We start from the raw sequence: 24,047 nt of genomic DNA, 5'->3' as shown, positions 1-24,047 counted from the left end.
TGTTCTGCTGTTCTGTCAGGGTCTGTACGTCCGTTAGAACGATCCGCTGCTGCCGTTGGGAGCACCATGTTCACTCTTGATCTCTGATCTGTTTTATTCTAATAGAGAACTCCCATTTGCTTACCATCCAGCCTGACCTAACCACCACCACCACCAGCTACCAAGGAACCCTGCGCTCACGCCACGACGGCACCACACACACAGGCACCGCTAAGTTCTCTATGACCAACGGTCCTCTCCTGGAACCCCTGCCAAACGGGTCGCACCACACCCTGCACAACGGGAAGTTAACCTCTGACCCTGCTGAGTTTATGACCCGGCTGTCCAATCAGACATACTTCAAGACGTTGCCCCGGGACATGGCAAACACATCGTATGGGACATTCAACTTCCTGGGGGGTAGACTCACCATCCCCAACACAGGTAAGAGCTGATTGGTAGATTAATTGATTTATTGAAAACGTATATATTTGAAGAATACTTATTTTTTTAACATCATCATGACAGTGGGTCTGTGTGAGTCTTTAGCAACACATACTGTAGGTCTTCATACAATCCACAGCCAGTCGATATGCTGTGTTTGTGTTCGTGCATGTGTGTGTCAGTCCAGTAAGCTGATAGGGTCATCTCAGTCCACTGCAGCCCAACCCACTCCAGGGCCACTGAGTTGATTCAGACTAATTAGTCTCTCTAACAGGCCAGAGACTTCATCATGTTGCCACTGACTGATAGAATCTCTGCCTGCCTTCCTTCCTTCCTTCCTGTCTGTCTGTCTGTCTGTCTGTCTGTCTGTCTGTCTGTCTGTCTGTCTGTCTGTCTGTCTGTCTGTCTGTCTGTCTGTCTGTCTGTCTGCCTGCCTGCCTGCCTGCCTGCCTGCCTGCCTGCCTGCCTGCCTGCCTGCCTGCCTGCCTGCCTGCCTGCCTGCCTGCCTGCCTGCCTGCCTGCCTGCCTGCCTGACTGCCTGCCTGCCTGCCTTCCTGCCTGCCTGCCTGCCTGTCTGCCTGTCTGTCTGCCTGCCTGCCTGCCTGTCTGTCTGTCTGTCTGCCTGCCTGCCTGCCTGTCTGTCTGCCTGCCTGCCTGTCTGTCTGTCTGTCTGTCTGTCTGTCTCAGATCATTCAGTAGTTAGTTATATAAGTGACAACATGTTGGCCAGTGTTTCTGTTGACCAGATCATTCAGTAGTTAGTTATATAAGTGACAACATGTTGGCCAGTGTTTCTGTTGACCAGATCATTCAGTAGTTAGTTATATAAGTGACAACATGTTGGCCAGTGTTTCTGTTGGCCAGATCATTCAGTAGTTAGTTATATAAATATAAGTGACAACATGTTGGCCAGTGTTTCTGTTTTTTAAAACTCCAGTGCTAAACTCTTCAGTCCAAAGGTTGATGAGTTTAGGCCCTGAATGTTCCACATGCTAACTGATACTGATTTCATGTTGCAAAAAGAAAGAATAGCACAGTCAGAAATACAGTAACTACTAACTGCTGAGTTGTTCAGAGTGATAAACAGCACAGTCAGAAATACAGTAACTACTAACTACTGAGTTGTTCAGAGTGATAAACAGCACAGTCAGAAATACAGTAACTACTAACTGTCACGATCGTCTACGAGAGAGGACCAATGCGCAGCGTTGAAGGTGAACATAATATATATTTATTAACTGATCACACGATCAAAACAATAACCAACGATGCGTGACGTCTAAGGTTACAACACGAACAAACCTTAACGGAACAAGAAACCACAACACCAAGTGAAAAGACCGATAGTTAAATATGGCTCCCAATCAGAGACAACCAGCTGACACTCGTTGCCTCTGATTGGGAGTCACTCAGACCCACATAGATATACAAACATAGACTTACACACCCTGGCTCAACATAACATAGTCCCCAGAGCCAGGGCGTGACACTAACTACTGAGTTGTTCAGAGTGATAAACAGCACAGTCAGAAATACAGTAACTACTAACTACTGAGTTGTTCAGAGTGAGATAAACAGCACCCTTTACCAACACCTCCTCAAGAGCTGTGGTGAGGCGCTCTCCTCATGGTGACCTTTACCTCCTCAAGAGCTGTGGTGAGGCGCTCTCCTCATGGTGACCTTTACCTCCTCAAGAGCTGTGGTGAGGCGCTCTCCTCATGGTGACCTTTACCTCCTCAAGAGCTGTGGTAAGGCGCTCTCCTCATGGTGACCTTTACCTCCTCAAGAGCTGTGGTGAGGCCCTCTCCTCATGGTGACCTTTACCTCCTCAAGAGCTGTGGTAAGGCTCTCTCCTCATGGTGATCTTTACCTCCTCAAGAGCTGTGGTGAGGCCCTCTCCTCATGGTGACCTTTACCTCCTCAAGAGCTGTGGTAAGGCGCTCTCCTCATGGTGACCTTTACCTCCTCAAGAGCTGTGGTGAGGCCCTCTCCTCATGGTGACCTTTACCTCCTCAAGAGCTGTGGTGAGGCCCTCTCCTCATGGTGACCTTTACCTCCTCAAGAGCTGTGGTGAGGTCCTCTCCTCATGGTGACCTTTACCTCCTCAAGAGCTGTGGTAAGGCTCTCTCCTCATGGTGACCTTTACCTCCTCAAGAGCTGTGGTGAGGCCCTCTCCTCATGGTGACCTTTACCTCCTCAAGAGCTGTGGTAAGGCTCTCTCCTCATGGTGATCTTTACCTCCTCAAGAGCTGTGGTGAGGCCCTCTCCTCATGGTGACCTTTACCTCCTCAAGAGCTGTGGTAAGGCGCTCTCCTCATGGTGACCTTTACCTCCTCAAGAGCTGTGGTGAGGCCCTCTCCTCATGGTGACCTTTACCTCCTCAAGAGCTGTGGTGAGGCTCTCTCCTCATGGTGACCTTTACCTCCTCAAGAGCTGTGGTAAGGCCCTCTCCTCATGGTGACCTTTACCTCCTCAAGAGCTGTGGTGAGGCCCTCTCCTCATGGTGACCTTTACCTCCTCAAGAGCTGTGGTGAGGCCCTCTCCTCATGGTGACCTTTACCTCCTCAAGAGCTGTGGTGAGGCCCTCTCCTCATGGTGACCTTTACCTCCTCAAGAGCTGTGGTGAGGCCCTCTCCTCATGGTGACCTTTACCTCCTCAAGAGCTGTGGTGAGGCTCTCTCCTCATGGTGACCTTTACCTCCTCAAGAGCTGTGGTGAGGCCCTCTCCTCATGGTGACCTTTACCTCCTCAAGAGCTGTGGTGAGGCTCTCTCCTCATGGTGACCTTTACCTCCTCAAGAGCTGTGGTGAGGCCCTCTCCTCATGGTGACCTTTACCTCCTCAAGAGCTGTGGTGAGGCTCTCTCCTCATGGTGACCTTTACCTCCTCAAGAGCTGTGGTGAGGCCCTCTCCTCATGGTGACCTTTACCTCCTCAAGAGCTGTGGTAAGGCGCTCTCCTCATGGTGACCTTTACCTCCTCAAGAGCTGTGGTGAGGCCCTCTCCTCATGGTGACCTTTACCTCCTCAAGAGCTGTGGTGAGGCTCTCTCCTCATGGTGACCTTTACCTCCTCAAGAGCTGTGGTAAGGCCCTCTCCTCATGGTGACCTTTACCTCCTCAAGAGCTGTGGTGAGGCCCTCTCCTCATGGTGACCTTTACCTCCTCAAGAGCTGTGGTGAGGCCCTCTCCTCATGGTGACCTTTACCTCCTCAAGAGCTGTGGTGAGGCCATCTCCTCATGGTGACCTTTACCTCCTCAAGAGCTGTGGTGAGGCCCTCTCCTCATGGTGACCTTTACCTCCTCAAGAGCTGTGGTGAGGCCCTCTCCTCATGGTGACCTTTACCTCCTCAAGAGCTGTGGTGAGGCTCTCTCCTCATGGTGACCTTTACCTCCTCAAGAGCTGTGGTGAGGCCCTCTCCTCATGGTGACCTTTACCTCCTCAAGAGCTGTGGTGAGGCTCTCTCCTCATGGTGACCTTTACCTCCTCAAGAGCTGTGGTGAGGCCCTCTCCTCATGGTGACCTTTACCTCCTCAAGAGCTGTGGTGAGGCCCTCTCCTCATGGTGACCTTTACCTCCTCAAGAGCTGTGGTGAGGCCCTCTCCTCATGGTGACCTTTACCTCCTCAAGAGCTGTGGTGAGGCCCTCTCCTCATGGTGACCTTTACCTCCTCAAGAGCTGTGGTAAGGCTCTCTCCTCATGGTGACCTTTACCTCCTCAAGCTCTGTGGTGAGGCCCTCTCCTCATGGTGACCTTTACCTCCTCAAGAGCTGTGGTGAGGCTCTCTCCTCATGGTGACCTTTACCTCCTCAAGAGCTGTGGTGAGGCTCTCTCCTCATGGACCTAAACAGGATAACAGAAAACATCTGGTCTCATTTTCTTTTTTCCTTCTTCCTATTCATTGAACATTTGAACTTTTAGTACAATAGCTGTGTGTGTGTATGTGTGTGTGTATGTGTGTGTGTATGTGTGTATGTGTGTGTGTGTGTGTGGGGGGGGGTCAGTGCAGGTGCGCTGGTCCTGCTGTTGTGGAGTGGAGGGCGGCCAGATCTGGGCCAGGGGGCTGCCTCTCTGGTCTGGTGGAGGTGGAGGTCTGGTGTGGGCCCGGTCCAGTCTGCCGGCGCCGATAGAGGTGGTGATGCTCTGGTGGTGGGGGTGGCCAGTGGGGTGTGCTGCGTCTGCTGGGGCTCTAATATGGTCATACATTTGGCAGGAAGTTAGGAAGTGCAACTCAGTTTCCACCTCATTTTGTGGGCATTGTGCACATAGCCTGTCTTCTCTTGAGAGCCAGGTCTGCCTACGGCGGCCTCGCTCAATAGCAAGGCTATGCTCACTGAGTCTGTACATAGTCAAAGCTTTCCTTAAGTTTGGGTCAGTCACAGTGGTCAGGTATTCTGCCACTGTGTACTCTCTGTTTAGGGCCAAATAGCATTCTAGTTTGCTTCGTTTATTTTTTTATTATTTTTTCCAATGTGTCAAGTAATTATCTTTTTGTTTTCTCATGATTTGGTTGGGTCTAATTGTGTTGTTGTCCTGGGTCTTTATGGGGTCTGTTTGTGTTTGTGAACAGAGCCCCAGGACCAGCTTGCTGAGGAGACTCTTCTCCAGGTTCATCTCTCTGTAGGTGATGGCTTTGTTATGGAAGGTTTGGGAATCGCTTCCTTTTAGGTGGTTGTAAAATGTAGCGGCTCTTTTCTGGATTTTGATCATTAGCGGGTATCGACCTAATTCTGCTCTGCATGCATTATTTGGTGTTTTACGTTGTACACTGAGGATATTTTTGCAGAATTCTGCATGCAGAGTCTCAATTTGGTGTTTGTCCCATTTTGTGAATTATTGGTTGGTGAGCGGACCCTAGACCTCACAACCATAAAGGGCAATGGGTTCTATAACTGATTCAAGTATTTTTAGCCAGATCCTATTGGTATGTCAAATTTTCTTTTTCTTTTGATGGCATAGAAGGCCCTTCTTGCCTTGTCTCTCAGATCGTTCACAGCTTTGTGGAAGTTACCTGTGGTGCTGATGTTTAGGCCGAGGTATGTATCGTTTTTTGTGTTGCTCTAGGGCAACAGTGTCTAGATGGAATTTGTAATTGTGGTCCTGGCAACTGGACCTTTTTTGGAACACCATTATTTTTTGTCTTTCTGAGATTTACTGTCAGGGCCCAGGTCTGACAGAATCTGTGCAGAAGATCTAGGTTCTGCTGTAGGCCCTCCTTGGTTGGGGACAGAAGCACCAGATCATCAGAAAACAGTAGACATTTGACTTCAGATTCTAATAGGGTGAGGCCGGGTGCTGCAGACTGTTCTAGTGCCCTCGCCAATTCGTTTATATATACAGTGAGGGAAAAAAGTATTTGATCCTCTGTTGATTTTGTACGTTTGCCCACTGACAAAGAAATGATCAGTCTATAATTTTAATGGTAGGTTTATTTGAACAGTGAGAGACAGAATAACAACAAAAAAGTCCAGAAAAACGCATGTAATTTTTTTTATTAATTGATTTGCATTTTAATGAGGGAAATAAGTATTTGACCCCCTCTCAATCAGAAAGATTTCTGGCTCCCAGGTGTCTTTTATACAGGTAACGAACTGAGATTAGGAGTACACTCTTAAAGGGAGTGCTCCTAATCTCAGTTTGTTACCTGTATAAAAGACACCTGTCCACAGAAGCAATCAAACAATCAGATTCCAAACTCTCCACCATGGCCAAGACCAAAGAGCTCTCCAAGGATGTCAGGGACAAGATTGTAGACCTACACAAGGCTGGAATGGGCTACAAGACCATCACCAAGCAGCTTGGTGAGAAGGTGACAACAGTTGGTGCGATTATTCGCAAATGGAAGAAACACAAAAGAACTGTCAATCTCCCTCGGCCTGGGGCTCCATGCAAGATCTCACCTCATGGAGTTGCAATGATCATGAGAATGGTGAGGAATCAGCCCAGAACTACACGGGAGGATCTTGTCAATGATCTCAAGGCAGCTGGGACCATAGTCACCAAGAAAACAATTGGTAACACACTACGCCGTGAAGGACTGAAATCCTGCAGCGCCCGCAAGGTGCTCCTGCTCAACAAAGCACATATACAGGGCCGACTGAAGTTTGCCAATGAACACCTGAATGATTCAGAGGAGAACTGGGTGAAAGTGTTGTGGTCAGATGAGACCAAAATCGATATTTTTGGCATCAACTCAACTCGCCGTGTTTGGAGGAGGAGGAATGCTGCCTATGACCCCAAGAACGCCATCCCCACCGTCAAACATGGAGGTGGAAATATTATGCTTTGGGGGTGTTTTTCTGCTAAGGGGACAAGACAACTTCACCGCATCAAAGGGACGATGGACAGGGCCATGTACCGTCAAATCTTGGGTGAGAACCTCCTTCCCTCAGCCAGGGCATTGAAAATGGGTTGTGGATGGGTATTCCAGCATGACAATGACCCAAAACACACGGCCAAGGCAACAAAGGAGTGGCTCAAGAAGAAGCACATTAAGGTCCTGGAGTGGCCTAGCCAGTCTCCAGACCATAATCCCATAGAAAATCTGTGGAGGGAGCTGAAGGTTCGAGTTGCCAAACGTCAGCCTGGAAAACCTTAATGACTTGGAGAAGATCTGCAAAGAGGAGTTGGACAAAATCCCTCCTAAGATGTGTGCAAACCTGGTGGCCAACTACAAGAAATGTCTGACGTCTGTGATTGCCAACAAGGGTTTTGCCACCAAGTACTAAGTCATGTTTTGCAGAGGGGTCAAATACTTATTTCCCTCATTAAAATGCAAATCAATTTATAACATTTTTGACATGCGTTTTTCTGGATTTTTTTGTTGTTATTCTGTCTCTCACTGTTGAAATAAACATACCATTAAAATTATAGACTGATCATGTCTTTGTCAGCGGGCAAACGTACAAAATCAGCAGGGGATCAAATACTTTTTTCCCTCACTGTAAATTGAAGAGGGTGGGGCTTAAGCTTAATCCCTGTCTCACCCCACGGCCCTCTGTATAGCAGACCCTCATGCCAAATGGAGTCAAAAGCTTTTTTGAAATCAACAAATCATGAGAAGACTTTGCCTTTATTTTGATTTTTGTTTGTTTGTCAATTAGGGTGTGCAGGGTGAATACGTGGTCTGTCGTACGGTAATTTGGTAAAAAGCCAATTTGACATTTGCACAGTAAATTATTTTCACTGAGGAAATGTAAGAGTCTGCTGTTAATGATAATGCAGAGGATTTTCCCAAGGTTGCTGTTGACGCATATCCCATGGTAGTAATTGGGGTCAAATTTGTCTCCACTTTTGTCGATAGGGGAGATCAGTCATTGGTTCCAAATATTGGGGAAGATGCCAGAGCTAAGGATGATGTTAAAGAGTTTAAGTATAGCCAATTGGAATTTGTGGTCTGTATATTTTATCATTTCATTGAGGATACCATCAACACCACAGGACTTTTTGGGTTGGAGGGTTTGTATTTTGTCCTGTAGTTCATTCCATGTAATTGGAAAATCCAGTGGGTTCTGGTAGTCTTTAATAGTTGATTCTAAGATTTGTATTTGATCATGTATATCTTTTTGCTGTTTGTTCTTTGTTACAGGGCCAAAAAGATTGGAGAAGTGGTTTACCCATAGATCTCCGTTTTGGATAGATAACTCTTCGTGTTGTTTTTTATTGAGTGTTTTCCAATTTTCCCAGAAGTGTTAGAGTCTTTTTCCATAGTGTATTTCTGTATTGTTTTAGTGATTTACCATAATGAAGGCGTAGGCTCAGGTTTTCTGGGTCCCTATGTTTTTGGTTGGATAGGTTTCTCAATTTCTTTCTTAGGTTTTTGCGTTCTTCATCAAACCATTTGTCATTGTTGTTAATTTTCTTAAGTTTTCTGTTTGACATTTTTAGATTTGATAGGGTAGCTGAGAGGTCAAATATACTGTTTAGGTTTTCTACTGCCAAGTTTACACCTTCACTATTACAGTGAAACTTAATAGTTGCCTAATAGTTTTTTGGTAGATTTCTACACTACTTTCCTTCCATCTATAGCATTTCTTAATATTATTCATTTCCTTTGGCTTTGATGCCTCATGACTGAATATTGCTCTGTTCAAGTGGTGTGATTTTGCTGTGGTCTGATAGGGGTGTCAGTGGGCTGACTGTGAACACTCTGAGAGACTCTGGGTTGAGGTCAGTGATAAAGTAGTCTACAGTACTACTGCCAAGAGATGAGCTATATGTGTAGAATTGAGAAGCTGTCATTGTTAAAGTATGGAGATTCTATTGGGGGGATATAGGTAACACACATGAGGACATTTCTCTCTCTCTCTCTCTCTCTCTCTCTCTCTCTCTCTCTCTCTCTCTCTCTCTCTCTCTCTCTCTCTCTCTCTCTCTCTCTCTCTCTCTCTCTCTCTCTGTCTCTCTCTCTCTCTCTCTCTCTCTCTCTCTCTCTCTCTCTCTCTCTGTCTCTCTCTCTCTCTCTCTCTCTCTCTCTCTCTCTCTCTCTCTCTCTCTCTCTCTCTCTCTCTCTATCTCTCTCTCTGTCTCTCTCTATATACATGTATTTGCTGTCACATATTGTATGCACTGAGTTGTTGTTATCTTCTGTCTGTGTGTGTGTGTGTGTGTGTGTGTGTGTGTGTGTGTGTTTGTGTGTGTGTGTGTTATCCTCATCCTGTGTCATGTTGGCCTCTCTCTTCTTCTGTGGTGGTGTTATTTGTGTTAGGATTCATTATTCTTCTTCTCTACTGTTGGTGTTGTTTAGGCATCAGCCTGCTGATCCCTCCAGAGGCCATCCCCAGGGGAAAGATCTACGAGATATATCTCACTGCTCAGAGGAAAGAAGATTTAAGGTGGGGCTCTTTAACTCTGACTAACTGGCTGTTTCCCTTTTGTGTGACTAACTGGCTGTTCCCCTGCTATTTGACTAACTGGCTGTTCCCCTGCTATTTGACTAACTGGCTGTTCCCCTGCTGTGTGACTCACTGGATGTTCCCCTGCTGTGTGACTAACTGGCTGTTCCCCTGCTATTTGACTAACTGGCTGTTCCCCTGCTATTTGACTAACTGGCTGTTCCCCTGCTATCTGACTAACTGGCAGTTCCCCTGCTGTGTGACTAACTGGCTGTTCCCCTGCTATGTGACTAACTGGCTGTTCCCCTGCTATTTGACTAACTGGCTGTTCCCCAGCTCTCTGACTAACTGGCAGTTCCCCTGCTGTGTGACTAACTGGCTGTTCCCCTGCTATTTGACTAACTGGCTGTTCCCCTGCTATTTGACTAACTGGCAGTTCCCCTGCTGTGTGACTAACTGGCTGTTCCCCTGCTATTTGACTAACTGGCTGTTCCCCTGCTATTTGACTAACTGGCAGTTCCCCTGCTGTGTGACTAACTGGCTGTTCCCCTGTTGTGTGACTAACTGGCTGTTCCCCAGCTATCTGACTAACTGGCTGTTCCCCTGCTGTGTGACTAACTGGCTGTTCCCCAGCTATCTGACTAACTGGCTGTTCCCCTGCTATCTGACTAACTGGCTTTTCCCCAGCTATCTGACTAACTGGCTGTTCCCCTGCTATGTGACTAACTGGCTGTTCCCCTTCTATGTGACTAACTGTCTGTTCCCCTGTTGTGTGACTAACTGGCTGTTCCCGCTGTTTCCCTTTTGTGTGACTAACTGGCTGTTCCCCTGCTATTTGACTAACTGGCTGTTCCCCTGCTATCTGACTAACTGGCTGTTCCCCTGCTGTGTGACTAACTGGCTGTTCCCCTGTTGTGTGACTAACTGGCTGTTCCCCAGCTATTTGACTAACTGGCTGTTCCCCTGCTATCTGACTAACTGGCTGTTTCCCTGCTGTGTGACTAACTGGCTGTTCCCCTGCTGTGTGACTAACTGGCTGTTCCCCTGCTATGTGACTAACTGGCTGTTCCCCTGCTGTGTGACTAACTGGCTGTTCCCCTGCTGTGTGACTAACTGGCTGTTCCCCTGCTATTTGACTAACTGGCTGTTCCCCTGCTATATGACTAACTGGCTGTTCCCCTGCTGTGTGACTAACTGGCTGTTCCCTTGCTGTGTGACTAACTGACTGTTCCCCTGCCGTGTGACTAACTGGCTGTTCCCCTGCTATGTGACTAACTGGCTGTTCCCCTGCTGTGTGACTAACTGGCTGTTCCCCAGCTATCTGACTAACTGGCTGTTCCCCTGCTATGTGGCTAACTGGCTGTTCCCGCTGTTTCCCTTTTGTGTGACTAACTGGCTGTTCCCCTGCTATTTGACTAACTGGCTGTTCCCCTGCTATTTGACTAACTGGCAGTTCCCCTGCTGTGTGACTAACTGGCTGTTCCCCTGTTGTGTGACTAACTGGCTGTTCCCCTGCTATTTGACTAACTGGCTGTTCCCCTGCTATCTGACTAACTGGCTGTTCCCCTGCTGTGTGACTAACTGGCTGTTCCCCTGTTGTGTGACTAACTGGCTGTTCCCCAGCTATTTGACTAACTGGCTGTTCCCCTGCTATCTGACTAACTGGCTGTTTCCCTGCTGTGTGACTAACTGGCTGTTCCCCTGCTGTGTGACTAACTGGCTGTTCCCCTGCTATGTGACTAACTGGCTGTTCCCCTGCTGTGTGACTAACTGGCTGTTCCCCTGCTGTGTGACTAACTGGCTGTTCCCCTGCTATTTGACTAACTGGCTGTTCCCCTGCTATATGACTAACTGGCTGTTCCCCTGCTGTGTGACTAACTGGCTGTTCCCTTGCTGTGTGACTAACTGACTGTTCCCCTGCCGTGTGACTAACTGGCTGTTCCCCTGCTATGTGACTAACTGGCTGTTCCCCTGCTGTGTGACTAACTGGCTGTTCCCCAGCTATCTGACTAACTGGCTGTTCCCCTGCTATGTGGCTAACTGGCTGTTCCCGCTGTTTCCCTTGTGTGTGACTAACTGGCTGTTCCCCTGCTATTTGACTAACTGGCTGTTCCCCTGCTATTTGACTAACTGGCAGTTCCCCTGCTGTGTGACTAACTGGCTGTTCCCCTGTTGTGTGACTAACTGGCTGTTCCCCAGCTATGTGACTAACTGGCTGTTCCCCTGTTGTGTGACTAACTGGCTGTTCCCCAGCTATGTGACTAACTGGCTGTTCCCCAGCTATCTGACTAACTGGCTGTTCCCCAGCTCTCTGACTAACTGGCTATTCCCCTGCTATGTGACTAACTGGCTGTTCCCCTGCTATGTGACTAACTGGCTGTTCCCCTGCTATGTGACTAACTGGCTGTTCCCTTGCTGTGTGACTAACTGACTGTTCCCCTGCCGTGTGACTAACTGGCTGTTCCCCTGCTATGTGACTAACTGGCTGTTCCCCTGCTGTGTGACTAACTGACTGTTCCCCTGCCGTGTGACTAACTGGCTGTTCCCCTGCTATGTGACTAACTGACTGTTCCCCTGCCGTGTGACTAACTGGCTGTTCCCCTGCTATGTGACTAACTGGCTGTTCCCCTGCTGTGTGACTAACTGACTGTTCCCTTGCCTTGTGACTAACTGACTGTTCCCCTGGTGTGTGATAACTGGCTGTTCCCCAGCTATCTGACTAACTGGCTGTTCCCCTGCTGTGTGACTAACTGGCTGTTCCCCTGCCATGTGACTAACTGGCTGTTCCCCAGCTATCTGACTAACTGGCTGTTCCCCAGCTATCTGACTAACTGGCTGTTCCCCAGCTATCTGACTAACTGGCTGTTCCCCAGCTATGTGACTAACTGGCTGTTCCCCAGCTATCTGACTAACTGGCTGTTCCCCAGCTATGTGACTAACTGGCTGTTCCCCTGCTATCTGACTAACTGGCTGTTCCCCTGCTGTGTGACTAACTGGCTGTTCCCCTGCTATGTGACTAACTGGCTGTTCCCCTGCTATGTGACTAACTGGCTGTTCCCCTGCTATGTGACTAACTGGCTGTTCCCCTGCTGTGTGACTAACTGGCTGTTCCCCAGCTATCTGACTAACTGGCTGTTCCCCAGCTATCTGACTAACTGGCTGTTCCCCAGCTATCTGACTAACTGGCTGTTCCCCAGCTATCTGACTAACTGGCTGTTCCCCAGCTATCTGACTAACTGGCTGTTCCCCAGCTATCTGACTAACTGGCTGTTCCCCAGCTATCTGACTAACTGGCTGTTCCCCAGCTATCTGACTAACTGGCTGTTCCCCAGCTATCTGACTAACTGGCTGTTCCCCAGCTATCTGACTAACTGGCTGTTCCCCAGCTATCTGACTAACTGGCTGTTCCCCAGCTATGTGACTAACTGGCTGTTCCCCAGCTATCTGACTAACTGGCTGTTCCCCAGCTATGTGACTAACTGGCTGTTCCCCAGCTATCTGACTAACTGGCTGTTCCCCTGCTATTTGACTCTCTGGCTGTTCCCCAGCTATCTGACTATCTGACTAACCCCTGCTGTGTGTGTGTCCACGTTTCTCCAAACATCAAATTTCGAAATTGCAAAAAAAGGGACTAGTATTAATCAATAAGGCTGAGGGGGTGTGGTATATGGCCTAAATACCATGGCTAAGGGCTGTTCTGGATACAGGTCTTAGCCGTGGTATATTGGCCATGTACAGTAACACAAACCCCCCAGGTGCCTTTCTGCTTTTATAAACTGGTTACCAATGTAATTAGAGCAGTAAAAATAAATGTTTTGTCATACCCGTGGTATACGGTCTGATATACCACGGCTGTCAGCCAATCAGCATTCAGGGCTCCCCCTCTCCCCTCTACCTCTACCCTCCCCCAACCCTTCTAGACCCCCTCTCCCCTCTGCCTCTACCGAACCCTACTACACCCCCCTCTACCCCTACCCTCCCCCAACCCTTCCCCACTACCCACCTACCAACCCCTCCTACCCGCTCACCATAACCCCTTCCACTCTCCACCCATGCAGGTTACCCCTGGCGGGCTGCCAGACCCTGCTGAGCCCCATAGTAAGCTGTGGTCCTCCGGGGGTGGTTCTGACGCGGCCCGCCATTCTCAGTATGGACCATTGTTCTGACGCCTGTCCTGAGAACTGGGCCGTCAGGCTCAAGAAACAGAACTACGAAGGCGTCTGGGAGGTGAGAACACATTATAACCGAACTGCATTATAGCTAGATTACTTTATTTTATATTGCCCCTTTTTGCAGGCTTTTGTTCCAGCCCAACTAACACAGCTAATTCAACTAACTAGTTCAGCAAACCCAGAAGCTACTGCACCTACCCCCAGCAGGCCGTGACGGCGCACCGTCCGGGGTAGGAGAGGGTTTGGCCGGGGGGGGGCTAAGCAGGGTCGGGCCTGGTTAATACTTGGATGGGAGACCGCTTGGGAATACCAAGTGCTGTAAGCTTTTAAAAAATTATATATATATATATATATATTAAAAAAAGACAAATCATGCACAGTTATTCAAATGCCTACTGTACTTCTCCAAAAGGAATTCAATTATCTCTTCAAATGTCTCCTCTGACATTTAAATTGCATAAAACCTCCAGGTACTTCATAAAGTTCTTAAACTCTGTGTTTCTGACCCCCTGGCACCAATTACAAAGACCCCTCTATACAGTACTCTCCCATGGGCTACAGAGCAGTCTCTCTCTCTACTATACCCATAGACTACATTAGAGAGCAGTGCAGAGATCCAACCTCCCCTCACCTTCAAATAAATTCTTCACATGTCTGTGTGTCTGCTCAGGAATACTGTATGTTAGAGTAGTGTGAGAGAGAGGAGGAGGAGAGAGAAAGAGAGAGAGAAAGAAAGAGAGGTCGAGCAAGAGGGAGAGAGGGGGGAGAGGTAGAGCGAGAGAGAGAGAGAGAGAGAGAGAGAGAGAGAGAGAGAGAGAGAGAGAGAGAAAGAGAGAGAGAGGGGGGAGAGAGAGAGAGAGAGAGAGAGGGGAGAGAGAGAGAGATAGGGAGAGAGAGAGAGAGAGTAGGTAGAGCGAGAGAGAGCGAGAGAGAGAGAGAGAGAGAAAGAGAGAGAGAGGGGGAGAGAGAGAGAGGAGAGAGAGAGGTGAGAGAGAGAGAGATAGGGAGAGAGAGAGAGAGAGATAGGTAGAGCGAGAGAGAGAGAGAGAGAGAGAGAGAGAGAGAGAAGAGAGAGAGAGGGGAGAGAGAGAGAGGAGAGAGAGAGGGGGGAGAGAGAGAGATAGGGAGAGAGAGAGAGAGAGAGATAGGTAGAGCGAGAGAGAGCGAGAGAGAGAGAGAGAGAGAGAGAGAGAAACAGAGAGAGAGAGGGGGAGAGAGGGGAGAGAGAGAGAGAGAGAGAGAGAGAGAGAGAGAGAGAGAGATAGAGAGATAGGTAGAGCGAGAGAGAGAGAGAGAGAGAGAGAGAGAGAGAGAGAGAGAGAGGGAGAGAGAGAGAGAGAGAGAGAGAGAGAGAGAGAGAGAGAGAGAGAGAGAGAGAGAGAGAGAGAGGGGGAGAGAGAGAGAGGGGAGAGAGAGAGAGAGAGAGAGAGAGAGAGAGAGAGAGAGAGAGCGAGAGAGAGAGAGAGAGAGAGAGAGAGAGAGAGAGAGAGAGAGAGATAGAGAGATAGGTAGAGCGAGAGAGAGAGAGAGAGAGAGAGAGAGAGAGAGAGAGAGAGAGAGAGAGAGAGAGAGAGAGAAAGAAAGAGAGAGAGAGAGAGAGAGAGAGAGAGAGAGAGAGAGAGAGAGAGAGAGAGAGAGAGAGAGAGAGAGAAAGAAAGAGAGAGAGAGAGAGAGAAATTGAAAGTTTAATAGTATGTGTCATTTTGAAAATCTAGTATATTTTAAATGCCCGGACGTCATAATCATTTAGACTTTGACAACAGCTGAACAATTTGAAATGGGGATGTGCTGCCGAAATCCACGAATAGTGGGAAACAACGCTATCACGCATGACTCATTCTCAGTATGTGAAAATAAATGTTTAATAGTATGCAACATTTTTGAAAATCCAGTCTGGTTGAAATGCCAGTTATACTCATCTCAGCTCTTCATCTAGTAGAATTAGATGCACACTTTTCCACAATGCATTGGAAGAGGTGGGCTGTGAGTGATCGGCCCTAGTTCTCTTCAAGTAGCCGAACAACACAACTAGGCTACTTCATTGGGAAGATGCCAAATAGGGAAGCTTCTGTTGCAGTGTTCAAATGTAGGCTAAGTCGTTTTTGTTGTCCTTAAAATGATCACGAGTATTGCATCTCAGGCTACATCTTTGAAAAAAGTGTTTTCTCATTGAAAAGTGTTTCTTGCTTGTTCTCTTGGCCTTCATCAGAGCTTTTTAAACTAAATACTAAACCATCTTTTGATTTCTGAATGTGTCGTCACCGGGGACTGGGGATGTGGCTGGGTTATTGATGTCATGTTAATCAGGCCTTTTAATTTGAACGCATGGATTGGTTTAGTTTTGTAGGCTACTTATTGAATTATTAAATGTATGGATCAAGCCTCAGCAGTCATTCTGATCTCGTTCCCAATGATCAGTGCTTTACTTTATTATGTTGCTGTCCAGCGGTTCTGAATATGTGATGCACCCGACTGTCCACTTTTTTCATGTTAATCAGGCCTTTTGATTTGAACATTTGAAAAGTTTGAGTGTGGGTACTAGGCTATTTGATTGAATTTATATATCTTACAGCACTTTGGTTTCACTAATAAATACGTTGAAATGGAACCAAGTGATCTGTTTCTGTCTCCAGTCATTTTTAAATAGGATCGATGGGCTATATGGGCTACGGTACAGGTTGAATGTGATAGTCTGTCTATAACCAGCCTGAGTAGGTCTATAACTCCATTCCTATTCTATTCAGTTTAGAGAAATTAATCTAATTGTAAATGAGCTATTATCAGGCTGGTTAATGCGACGCATTCACCCGCACTCAGCCCCGCCCCACCTACTCAGCCAATCAGGAGCTGCTGCTGTGTTGCGGCCGTGGCATACTACATGCTTTGTAATAAAATGGTTCGTTCTAAATAGTATGCAACCATGAGTACATAGTATGCAGTTGAAGTATGTAGTATGCCAGTATGGGTATTTGGACATACTCTCCCCCCGTGTCACTGTTTTATCCTCTTTGTACTCACACTTGTAGAGCTCAGCATAGAACTCTACTGCCCTCTTTCTAATTTCACTAGGGCTAGTGAGCTCCTGTCCAACAGCTGATTTGAGGCAATTCATAATTATTCTTTGCCCATTATTTTTCTCTAAACCGATGCAGTTTTTTTTTTCTCTTGAGGTGGCCTCGATCTCCTGTGGTCTCAACCAACGTCTGGAGTTCCACTATTTCAGACTCTAGAGGTTCATTGATCTGGTGATGTCTCTGGTGACATTCATCGTGTATTGATTACAGAATTGTTGAATCTGGATTTTCCCTACATCCCACCACTGTTGAAGGGATACAAAACTGGCCTTTTGAGACCTCCACCTCTCCCAGAAAAAACTAAAACATTTCCTGAAGTGAGCATCACTCAATAACATTATATTAAAATGCCAGTATGCGCTTTTGGATTTTACAGCGTTAATGTACACCACCTCTGTTATTAAACAATGATCAGAAAATCCCACTGGGGTTATCACACTTGATCTACAGACTTGAGATTGATGCTCAAAACAATAAAACCTATCTAACCTGGCCAGAGAGATGGTGTTCTCTCTCACATGGGCCCAGGTATACTGACTCGTGCCTCCATTTTGGCTCCTCCAAATATCACACAGTTCGTGTGTTACAATGAGGTGTTTTTAAAAAACTCCTTGAGGATATATGAGGTTCTTTGTGGTTTCTATCTAAATCACTGACTTTGCAGTTAAAATCCCCAGCAATAAATAAATCATCCTCAGTGTTACATTTCTCAATGGTATTTGATAATGTCTCTAAAAAATATACCCTCTCAACTGCCACCACTGGGGCATATACATTTATCAAACACATAGTGATGGTTTCATACCTCGCTCCATCTTTTAATAACCTCCCCTCAACTACCTCTTCAACCTCATTTGACAAAGGCAACCCCCCCACACACACACTTCCACACACAATCCTGTTGCCACGTAACTTCATTTTCAATATTACTGCGTTTCTTGTAGAAAACATGTCACTTCCCTTTCCCTTCATTAACTTATACATGACGGCTCCTTTTTTAACGTCTCTCGCTCCGTTTACATTTAAATAAGACATCTTAAAACTACTCATGGATGAGAAAAAAATACAGAGGAAAAGACACATCTCTTTACAGAGTTAAGGCTGCGACTGAACTCTTTCATTTCTTTCAGAATTTAAATCTGAGAGAGAGAGAGAGAGAGAGAGAGAGAGAGAGAGAGAGAGAGAGAGAGAGAGAGAGAGAGAGAGAGAGAGAGAGAGGAGAGAGAGAGAGAGCGAGAGAGAGAGAGAGAGAGAGAGACAGAGAGAGAGAGAGAGAGAGAGAGAGAGAGAGAGAGAGAGAGAGAGAGAGAGAGAGAGAGAGAGAGAGAGAGAGAGAGAGAGAGAGAGAGAGAGAGAGAGGGAGAGACAGAGAGAGAGAGAGAGAGAGAGAGAGAGAGAGAGAGAGAGAGAGAGAGAGAGAGAGAGAGAGAGAGAGAGAGAGAGAGAGGGGCAGACACACACAGACTGGCAATGATAAACTGTTGAACATCACTGTTGAACAGCCATCAATAGCCGTCTACCAGGTGATAGACACTCATTTACACAAAACACACATACAAGATATTACACACACTCATACATACACACACAGCCAACGCTACTGTCCCATGTTATAGAGCCATTAAAACCCTTCCTGTTTGTATTTAAATACGTGTTTTAGCTCATCATAATATTTTTACTTCTGTACATTGTATTTTAGTTCCACTGTTTATACACACCACATATGTATTTATGTACTGTATTCTTGACATGGCTCACTCTAATATATATATATATATATGCTGCTGTACATATCATTCTTAGTTTATTTTGTGTAAATTAATCCGGTGTAAATTAAGCTGGCGTTTTCAGCTGAGGATATAGATATTAGGAAATGGGAGAAAGAGAGAGAGAGAGAGAGAGAGAGAGAGAGAGAGAGAGAGAGAGAGAGAGAGAGAGAGAGAGAGAGAGAGAGAGAGAGAGAGAGAGAGAGAGAGAGAGAGAGAGAGAGAGAGAGAGAGAGAGAGAGAGAGAGAGAGAGAGAGAGAGAGAGAGAGATCGTTTTCAGCTGAGGATGTACATATTACGAAATAGTGATTTCTACTTCAAAGAGTCGGCAGCTCTGGATATTCTGCTTACTCTAGACCAGGCCCTGATCCCCGGGGAATCTCTCTGGACCAGACCCTGATCCCCGGGGAATCACTCAGGACCAGGCCCTGATCCCTGGGGAATCACTCCGGACCAGGCCCTGATCCCCGGGGAATCACTCCGGACCAGGCCCTGATCCCCGGGGAATCACTCCGGACCAGGCCCTGATCCCCGGGGAATCACTCCGGACCAGGCCCTGATCCCCGGGGAATCACTCCGGACCAGGCCCTGATCCCCGGGGAATCACTCCGGACCAGGCCCTGATCCCCGGGGAATCATTCCGCTTATTAAGAAATCCCGCTACGACCTCCGACGAGCAATCAAACAGGCAAAGATTGGATCCTACTACGCCGACTCTGATTCTCGACGGATGTGGCACGGCTTGCAAACTATCACAGATTGCAAAGGGAAACCTAGCCGCGAGCTGTCGAGCGACCCAAGCCTAGCAGACGAGCTAAATGCCTTCTATACTCGCTTTGAGGCAAGCAACACAGAACCATGCATAAGAGCACCAGCTATCCGTAGCTGATGTGAGTAAGACCTTTAAACAGGTCACCATTCATTCAGAGGGAATTCCAGGACGCTCACTCAGAGCATGTGCTGACCTGCTGGCAAGAGTCTCCACTGACATTTTCAACCTCTTCCTGACCTGGTCTGTAATACCAACTTGTTTCAAGCAGACCACCATAGTTCCAGTGCCTAAGAGCGCCAAGGTAACCTGCCTAAATGACTACCGCCCCGTAGCACTCACATCTATAGCCATGAAATGCTTTGAAAGGTTTTCTAAACACTTTCTGCCTCTCTCTCTCCCATTTCCTAATATCTACATCCTCAGCTGAAAACTCTCTCTCTCCCATTTCCTAATATCTACATCCTCAGCTGAAAACTCTCTCTCTCCCATTTCCTAATATCTACATCCTCAGCTGAAAACTCTCTCTCTCCCATTTCCTAATATCTACATCCTCAGCTGAAAACTCTCTCTCTCCCATTTCCTAATATCTACATCCTCAGCTGAAAACTCTCTCTCTCCCATTTCCTAATATCTACATCCTCAGCTGAAAACTCTCTCTCTCCCATTTCCTAATATCTACATCCTCAGCTGAAAACTCTCTCTCTCCCATTTCAAATCAAATCTAATTGTATTTGTCACATGCTTCGTAAAACAACAGGTGTAGACTAACAGCGAAATGCTTACGTATGGATCCTTTTTCAACAGTGCAGAGTTAAAGATATACATTTTTAAATAACAACAATAGTGACATGAGGAATAAAGACACAGTGAATAAAAATAAAGAGTAAAAATACAATGGCTATATACAGGAAGTACCAGGTAATAACATGGCTATATACAGGAAGTACCAGGTAATAACATGGCTATATACAGGAAGTACCAGGTAATAACATGGCTATATACAGGAAGTACCAGGTAATAACATGGCTATATACAGGAAGTACCAGGTAATAACATGGCTATATACAGGATGTACCAGGTAATAACATGGCTATATACAGGAAGTACCAGGTAATAACATGGCTATATACAGGAAGTACCAGGTAATAACATGGCTATATACAGGAAGTACCAGGTAATAATATGGCTATATACAGGAAGTACCAGGTAATAACATGGCTATATACAGGAAGTACTAGGTAATAACATGGCTATATACAGGAAGTACCAGGTAATAACATGGCTATATACAGGAAGTACTAGGTAATAACATGGCTATATACAGGAAGTACCAGGTAATAACATGGCTATATACAGGAAGTACCAGGTAATAACATGACTATATACAGGAAGTACCAGGTAATAACATGGCTATATACAGGAAGTACCAGGTAATAACATGACTATATACAGGAAGTACCAGGTAATAACATGGCTATATACAGGAAGTACCAGGTAATAACATGGCTATATACAGGAAGTACCTGATAGAGAAATAGAGTCCATAGATTACTATATAAACCTGACAGAGAAATAGAGTCCATAGATTACTATATAAACCTGACAGAGAAATAGAGTTGCAGTCTGATTCCTGAATGTGTGAACATCAACCACAGCATTAAGAGGTGCAGTCTAACACATAATAGAACTACTATGTAAGACATGAAAATAACTAAACACAGAAAATGAAATAATACCAGTACTGCTACATTTTTACATTTTAGTCATTTAGCAGACGCTCTTATCCAGAGTGACTTACAGTTAGTGAATGCATACTATTTTTAAAAAAATCATACTGGCCCCCTGTGGGAAGCGAACCCACAACCCTGGCGTTGCCAGGGGCCATGCTCTACCAATTGAGCTACACGGGACTAGAATGACGTGATCGCTACAATAGCATATGATAGAATAAGACCAGTCACTAGAATAATACTAGTAGAATACACGATGGACTGACAGGGACGACCACCTGTGGAAAATACATGACGCATGTTTAGACATGCTAATAAACAGCCTACATCTACAGCTGCAAATAAGAATTAAATAAATATAAGTGTGTTGACTGAAATGATACCGTAAATGTATGCTAATAGTGTGACTCATTCAACAAATATGCACTAATGAGTGCAGATACTGTGATTTCTCAGAGTAGAAACCAGCGGGAGCGCTCAGAGCAGAAACCAGCTTTAGCGCTCAGAGCAGAAACCAGCAGGAGCGCTCAGAGAAGAAACCAGCAGGAGCGCTCAGAGCAGAAACCAGCAGGAGCGCTCAGAGCAGAAACCAGCAGGAGCGCTCAGAGCAGAAACCAGCAGGAGCGCTCAGAGAAGAAACCAGCAGGAGCGCTCAGAGCAGAAACCAGCAGGAGCGCTCAGAGCAGAAACCAGCAGGAGCGCTCAGAGCAGAAACCAGCAGGAGCGCTCAGAGAAGAAACCAGCAGGAGCGCTCAGAGCAGAAACCAGCAGGAGCGCTCAGAGCAGAAACCAGCAGGAGAGCTCAGAGCAGAAACCAGCAGGATCGCTCAGAGCAGAAACCAGCATGAGCTTAGCTATATGTCGCAATAATCCAGACCAGTCTGCAAATGAAGATGACTGTGTTCTATTTTATCTGTGCAGGATTACTTTAATGCCTTGTAGCAAACAGGATGCATGTTTTGGAATATTGTTATTCGGTAAAGTCTTCTTGCTTTTCACCCTCTCCTTATTTTCAATCGTAGTGGTGGCTGCTTCATGTTATGGGTATGCTTTTAAGTGTTGAAAAATGGGGAGTATTTCAGGATAGAAAAGAAACGGAATGGAGCTAAGCACAGGCAAAATTCTAGAGGAAAACCTGGTTCAGTCTGCTTTCCACCAGACACTGGGAGATGAATTCACCTTTCAGCAGAACAATAACCTGAAACACAAGGCCAGATATACACTGGAGTTGCTCACCAAGACGACATTGAATGTTCCTGAGTGGCCGAGTTAGGGTTTTGACTAACTTGAAAATCCACGGCAAGATCTGAAAATGGTTGTCTGGCAATGATCAACAGCCAATTTGACAGAGCTCGAAGAACATTGAAAAGAATAACGGGCAACTTTTGCACAATCCAGGTGGAAAGAGATTTACACAGGAAGACTCACAGCTGTAATCACCGCCAAAGGTCCTTTTACAAAGTATTGACTCAGGGGTTGTGAGTACTTACGGGGGGGGTGAATACTTTCTGAATGCGCTGTAGCTACCTCAATGACCTCGTACTCCAGCACATGGACTCGGTACTGGTTCTCCCTGTACATAACCACGCTCTTTTTACTCTTCATTGTTATTCGCTATTTACTGTGTATTTACTCCTCATGTCACTATTTTTTTTTTTTTTCATCATTAACTCTGCATAGTTGAAAAAGGACCCATAAGTCTACAGCCAGGTCATAGAAGTAACTCCTTGCTAACTCCTTAGTGTGTCGTCTAAGTCTGTTGAGCTGTTGGTAATTGTGCTGTTTTGGCAGGTAGAGCAGCCAGCTCTCTTCATATTTCTCTTTTTTCTCTGTCTCTCTTCACCTTTCTGAACTAATTCCTCTGACTGAGGAAAATCCCTTTAATCCAATATTTATTGGATGATACATCTCTCTGTTCTCTCTCCTTTCTCTCCAGAAGCAGTGTTGTTGCCAGGAAACTAGAGGAGTCTTCGTTCATGTCAATTGACTGCCTAGATCTGAATTATTTAGTTGATTGTTAATGTTCTATAGGTCGCTGTCCACACATACTGTATATGCACCCGCACACCCTCCCCCCTCCCCCTCCCCCTAACCCCATAACCACACCCTCCCCCTCCCCCCTCCCCCTAACCCCATAACCACACCCTCCCCCTCCCCCTCCCCCTAACCCCATAACCACACCCTCACCCTCCCCTCCCCCTAACCCCACAGCCACACACTCACCCTCCCCCCCTCCCCCTAACCCCACAGCCACACACTCACCCTTCCCCCTCCCCCTAACCCCACAGCCACACACTCACCCTCCCCCCTCCCCCTAACCCCACAGCCACACCCTCCCCCTACCCCTAACCCCACAACCACACCCTACCCCTAACCACCTCTCTCTCTATCCTCAGGACGTCTTAGTGATGGGAGAGGAGTTGTACTCAGAGCCTTACTACTGCCAGCTGGAGGCAGAGACGTGCAGAGTGTTCTCAGAGCAGTTGGGTCGTTTCTCTCTGGTGGGAGAATCTCTAAACATGGCCGCCGCTAAGCGTCTCCGCCTGGTGCTCTTCTCTGACGCGTACTGCTCTACCCTGGAGTATAACATCAGAGTCTACTGCATGGATGATACACAAGATGTCTTTAAGGTAAGGGACCTAGATACACACACACACTCAAGCTTGTACACACACACACACACACACACACACACACTTTAGAACCCCACAGAGATGCTGTTTCATCCTGTCTACTAAAGGTACTGGATATGCTGTAAGGCTGATTAGACGTCCTTCCTGAAATGTGCCTCCCGGACGCTTGCGCGATCTAGTGTGTGCGTGCGTGCGTGCGTGCGTGCGTGCGTGTGTGTGTGTGTGTGTGTGTGTGTGCGTGCGTGCGTGCGTGCGTGTGTGTGTGTGTGTGTGTGTGCGTGCTTGCGTGTCCAACTTAAATTACCCCCACTATGTCAAAAGCCCTTGTCAAAAGCAGTGCACTATAAATGGAATAGGGGTGCCATTTGGGACGATTGTTCTGAGTGGTTAATTGATCTGCTAAATGAACGTCTCCCTGTGTAACGACTGATACAGCTGTGGGATGTCCAGATTACCAAACAGCAGGACTACGTTTTAAATCACCCTGTAAAAATTACAACTCCCTAGAGAGGCAGTGGCTTACCACAGCAACGGGAAGAGGAGAGAGACGGAGAGCCTAGTGCACTTTGGGGCCGGGGGGGAGGGGGGAGAGAGGAGAGGAGAGGAGAGGAGAGAAGGGGGAGAGGAGGGGAGTGAGTGGAGGGGAGA

At 46.8% G+C, this 24,047-nt stretch overlaps 1 protein-coding gene across 1 annotated transcript in view; it reads left to right on the top strand.

Annotated features, from left to right (window-relative positions):
• LOC121585750 (netrin receptor UNC5A) overlaps window positions 1-23,396 on the top strand; it is a gene marked incomplete at its 3' end in the record, with an annotated part of 429,207 nt that extends 405,811 nt beyond the window's left edge. The window contains exons 9-12 of the mRNA XM_045212009.1: window positions 106-423; window positions 9,164-9,251; window positions 13,310-13,478; window positions 23,163-23,396. Of these exons, the coding sequence (XP_045067944.1) occupies window positions 106-423; window positions 9,164-9,251; window positions 13,310-13,478; window positions 23,163-23,396 (809 nt within the window). The remainder of the gene's footprint in view (window positions 1-105; window positions 424-9,163; window positions 9,252-13,309; window positions 13,479-23,162) is intronic.
• Between the last annotated feature and the right edge of the window lie 651 nt (window positions 23,397-24,047).

Source organism: Coregonus clupeaformis, chromosome 40 (assembly GCF_020615455.1).
Source record: "Coregonus clupeaformis isolate EN_2021a chromosome 40, ASM2061545v1, whole genome shotgun sequence".
In the NCBI taxonomy this organism is placed as follows: Eukaryota; Metazoa; Chordata; class Actinopteri; order Salmoniformes; family Salmonidae; genus Coregonus; species Coregonus clupeaformis.
The sequence above is the reverse complement of the archived record's forward strand: the minus strand, read 5'-3'. Positions and strand labels throughout refer to the sequence as shown.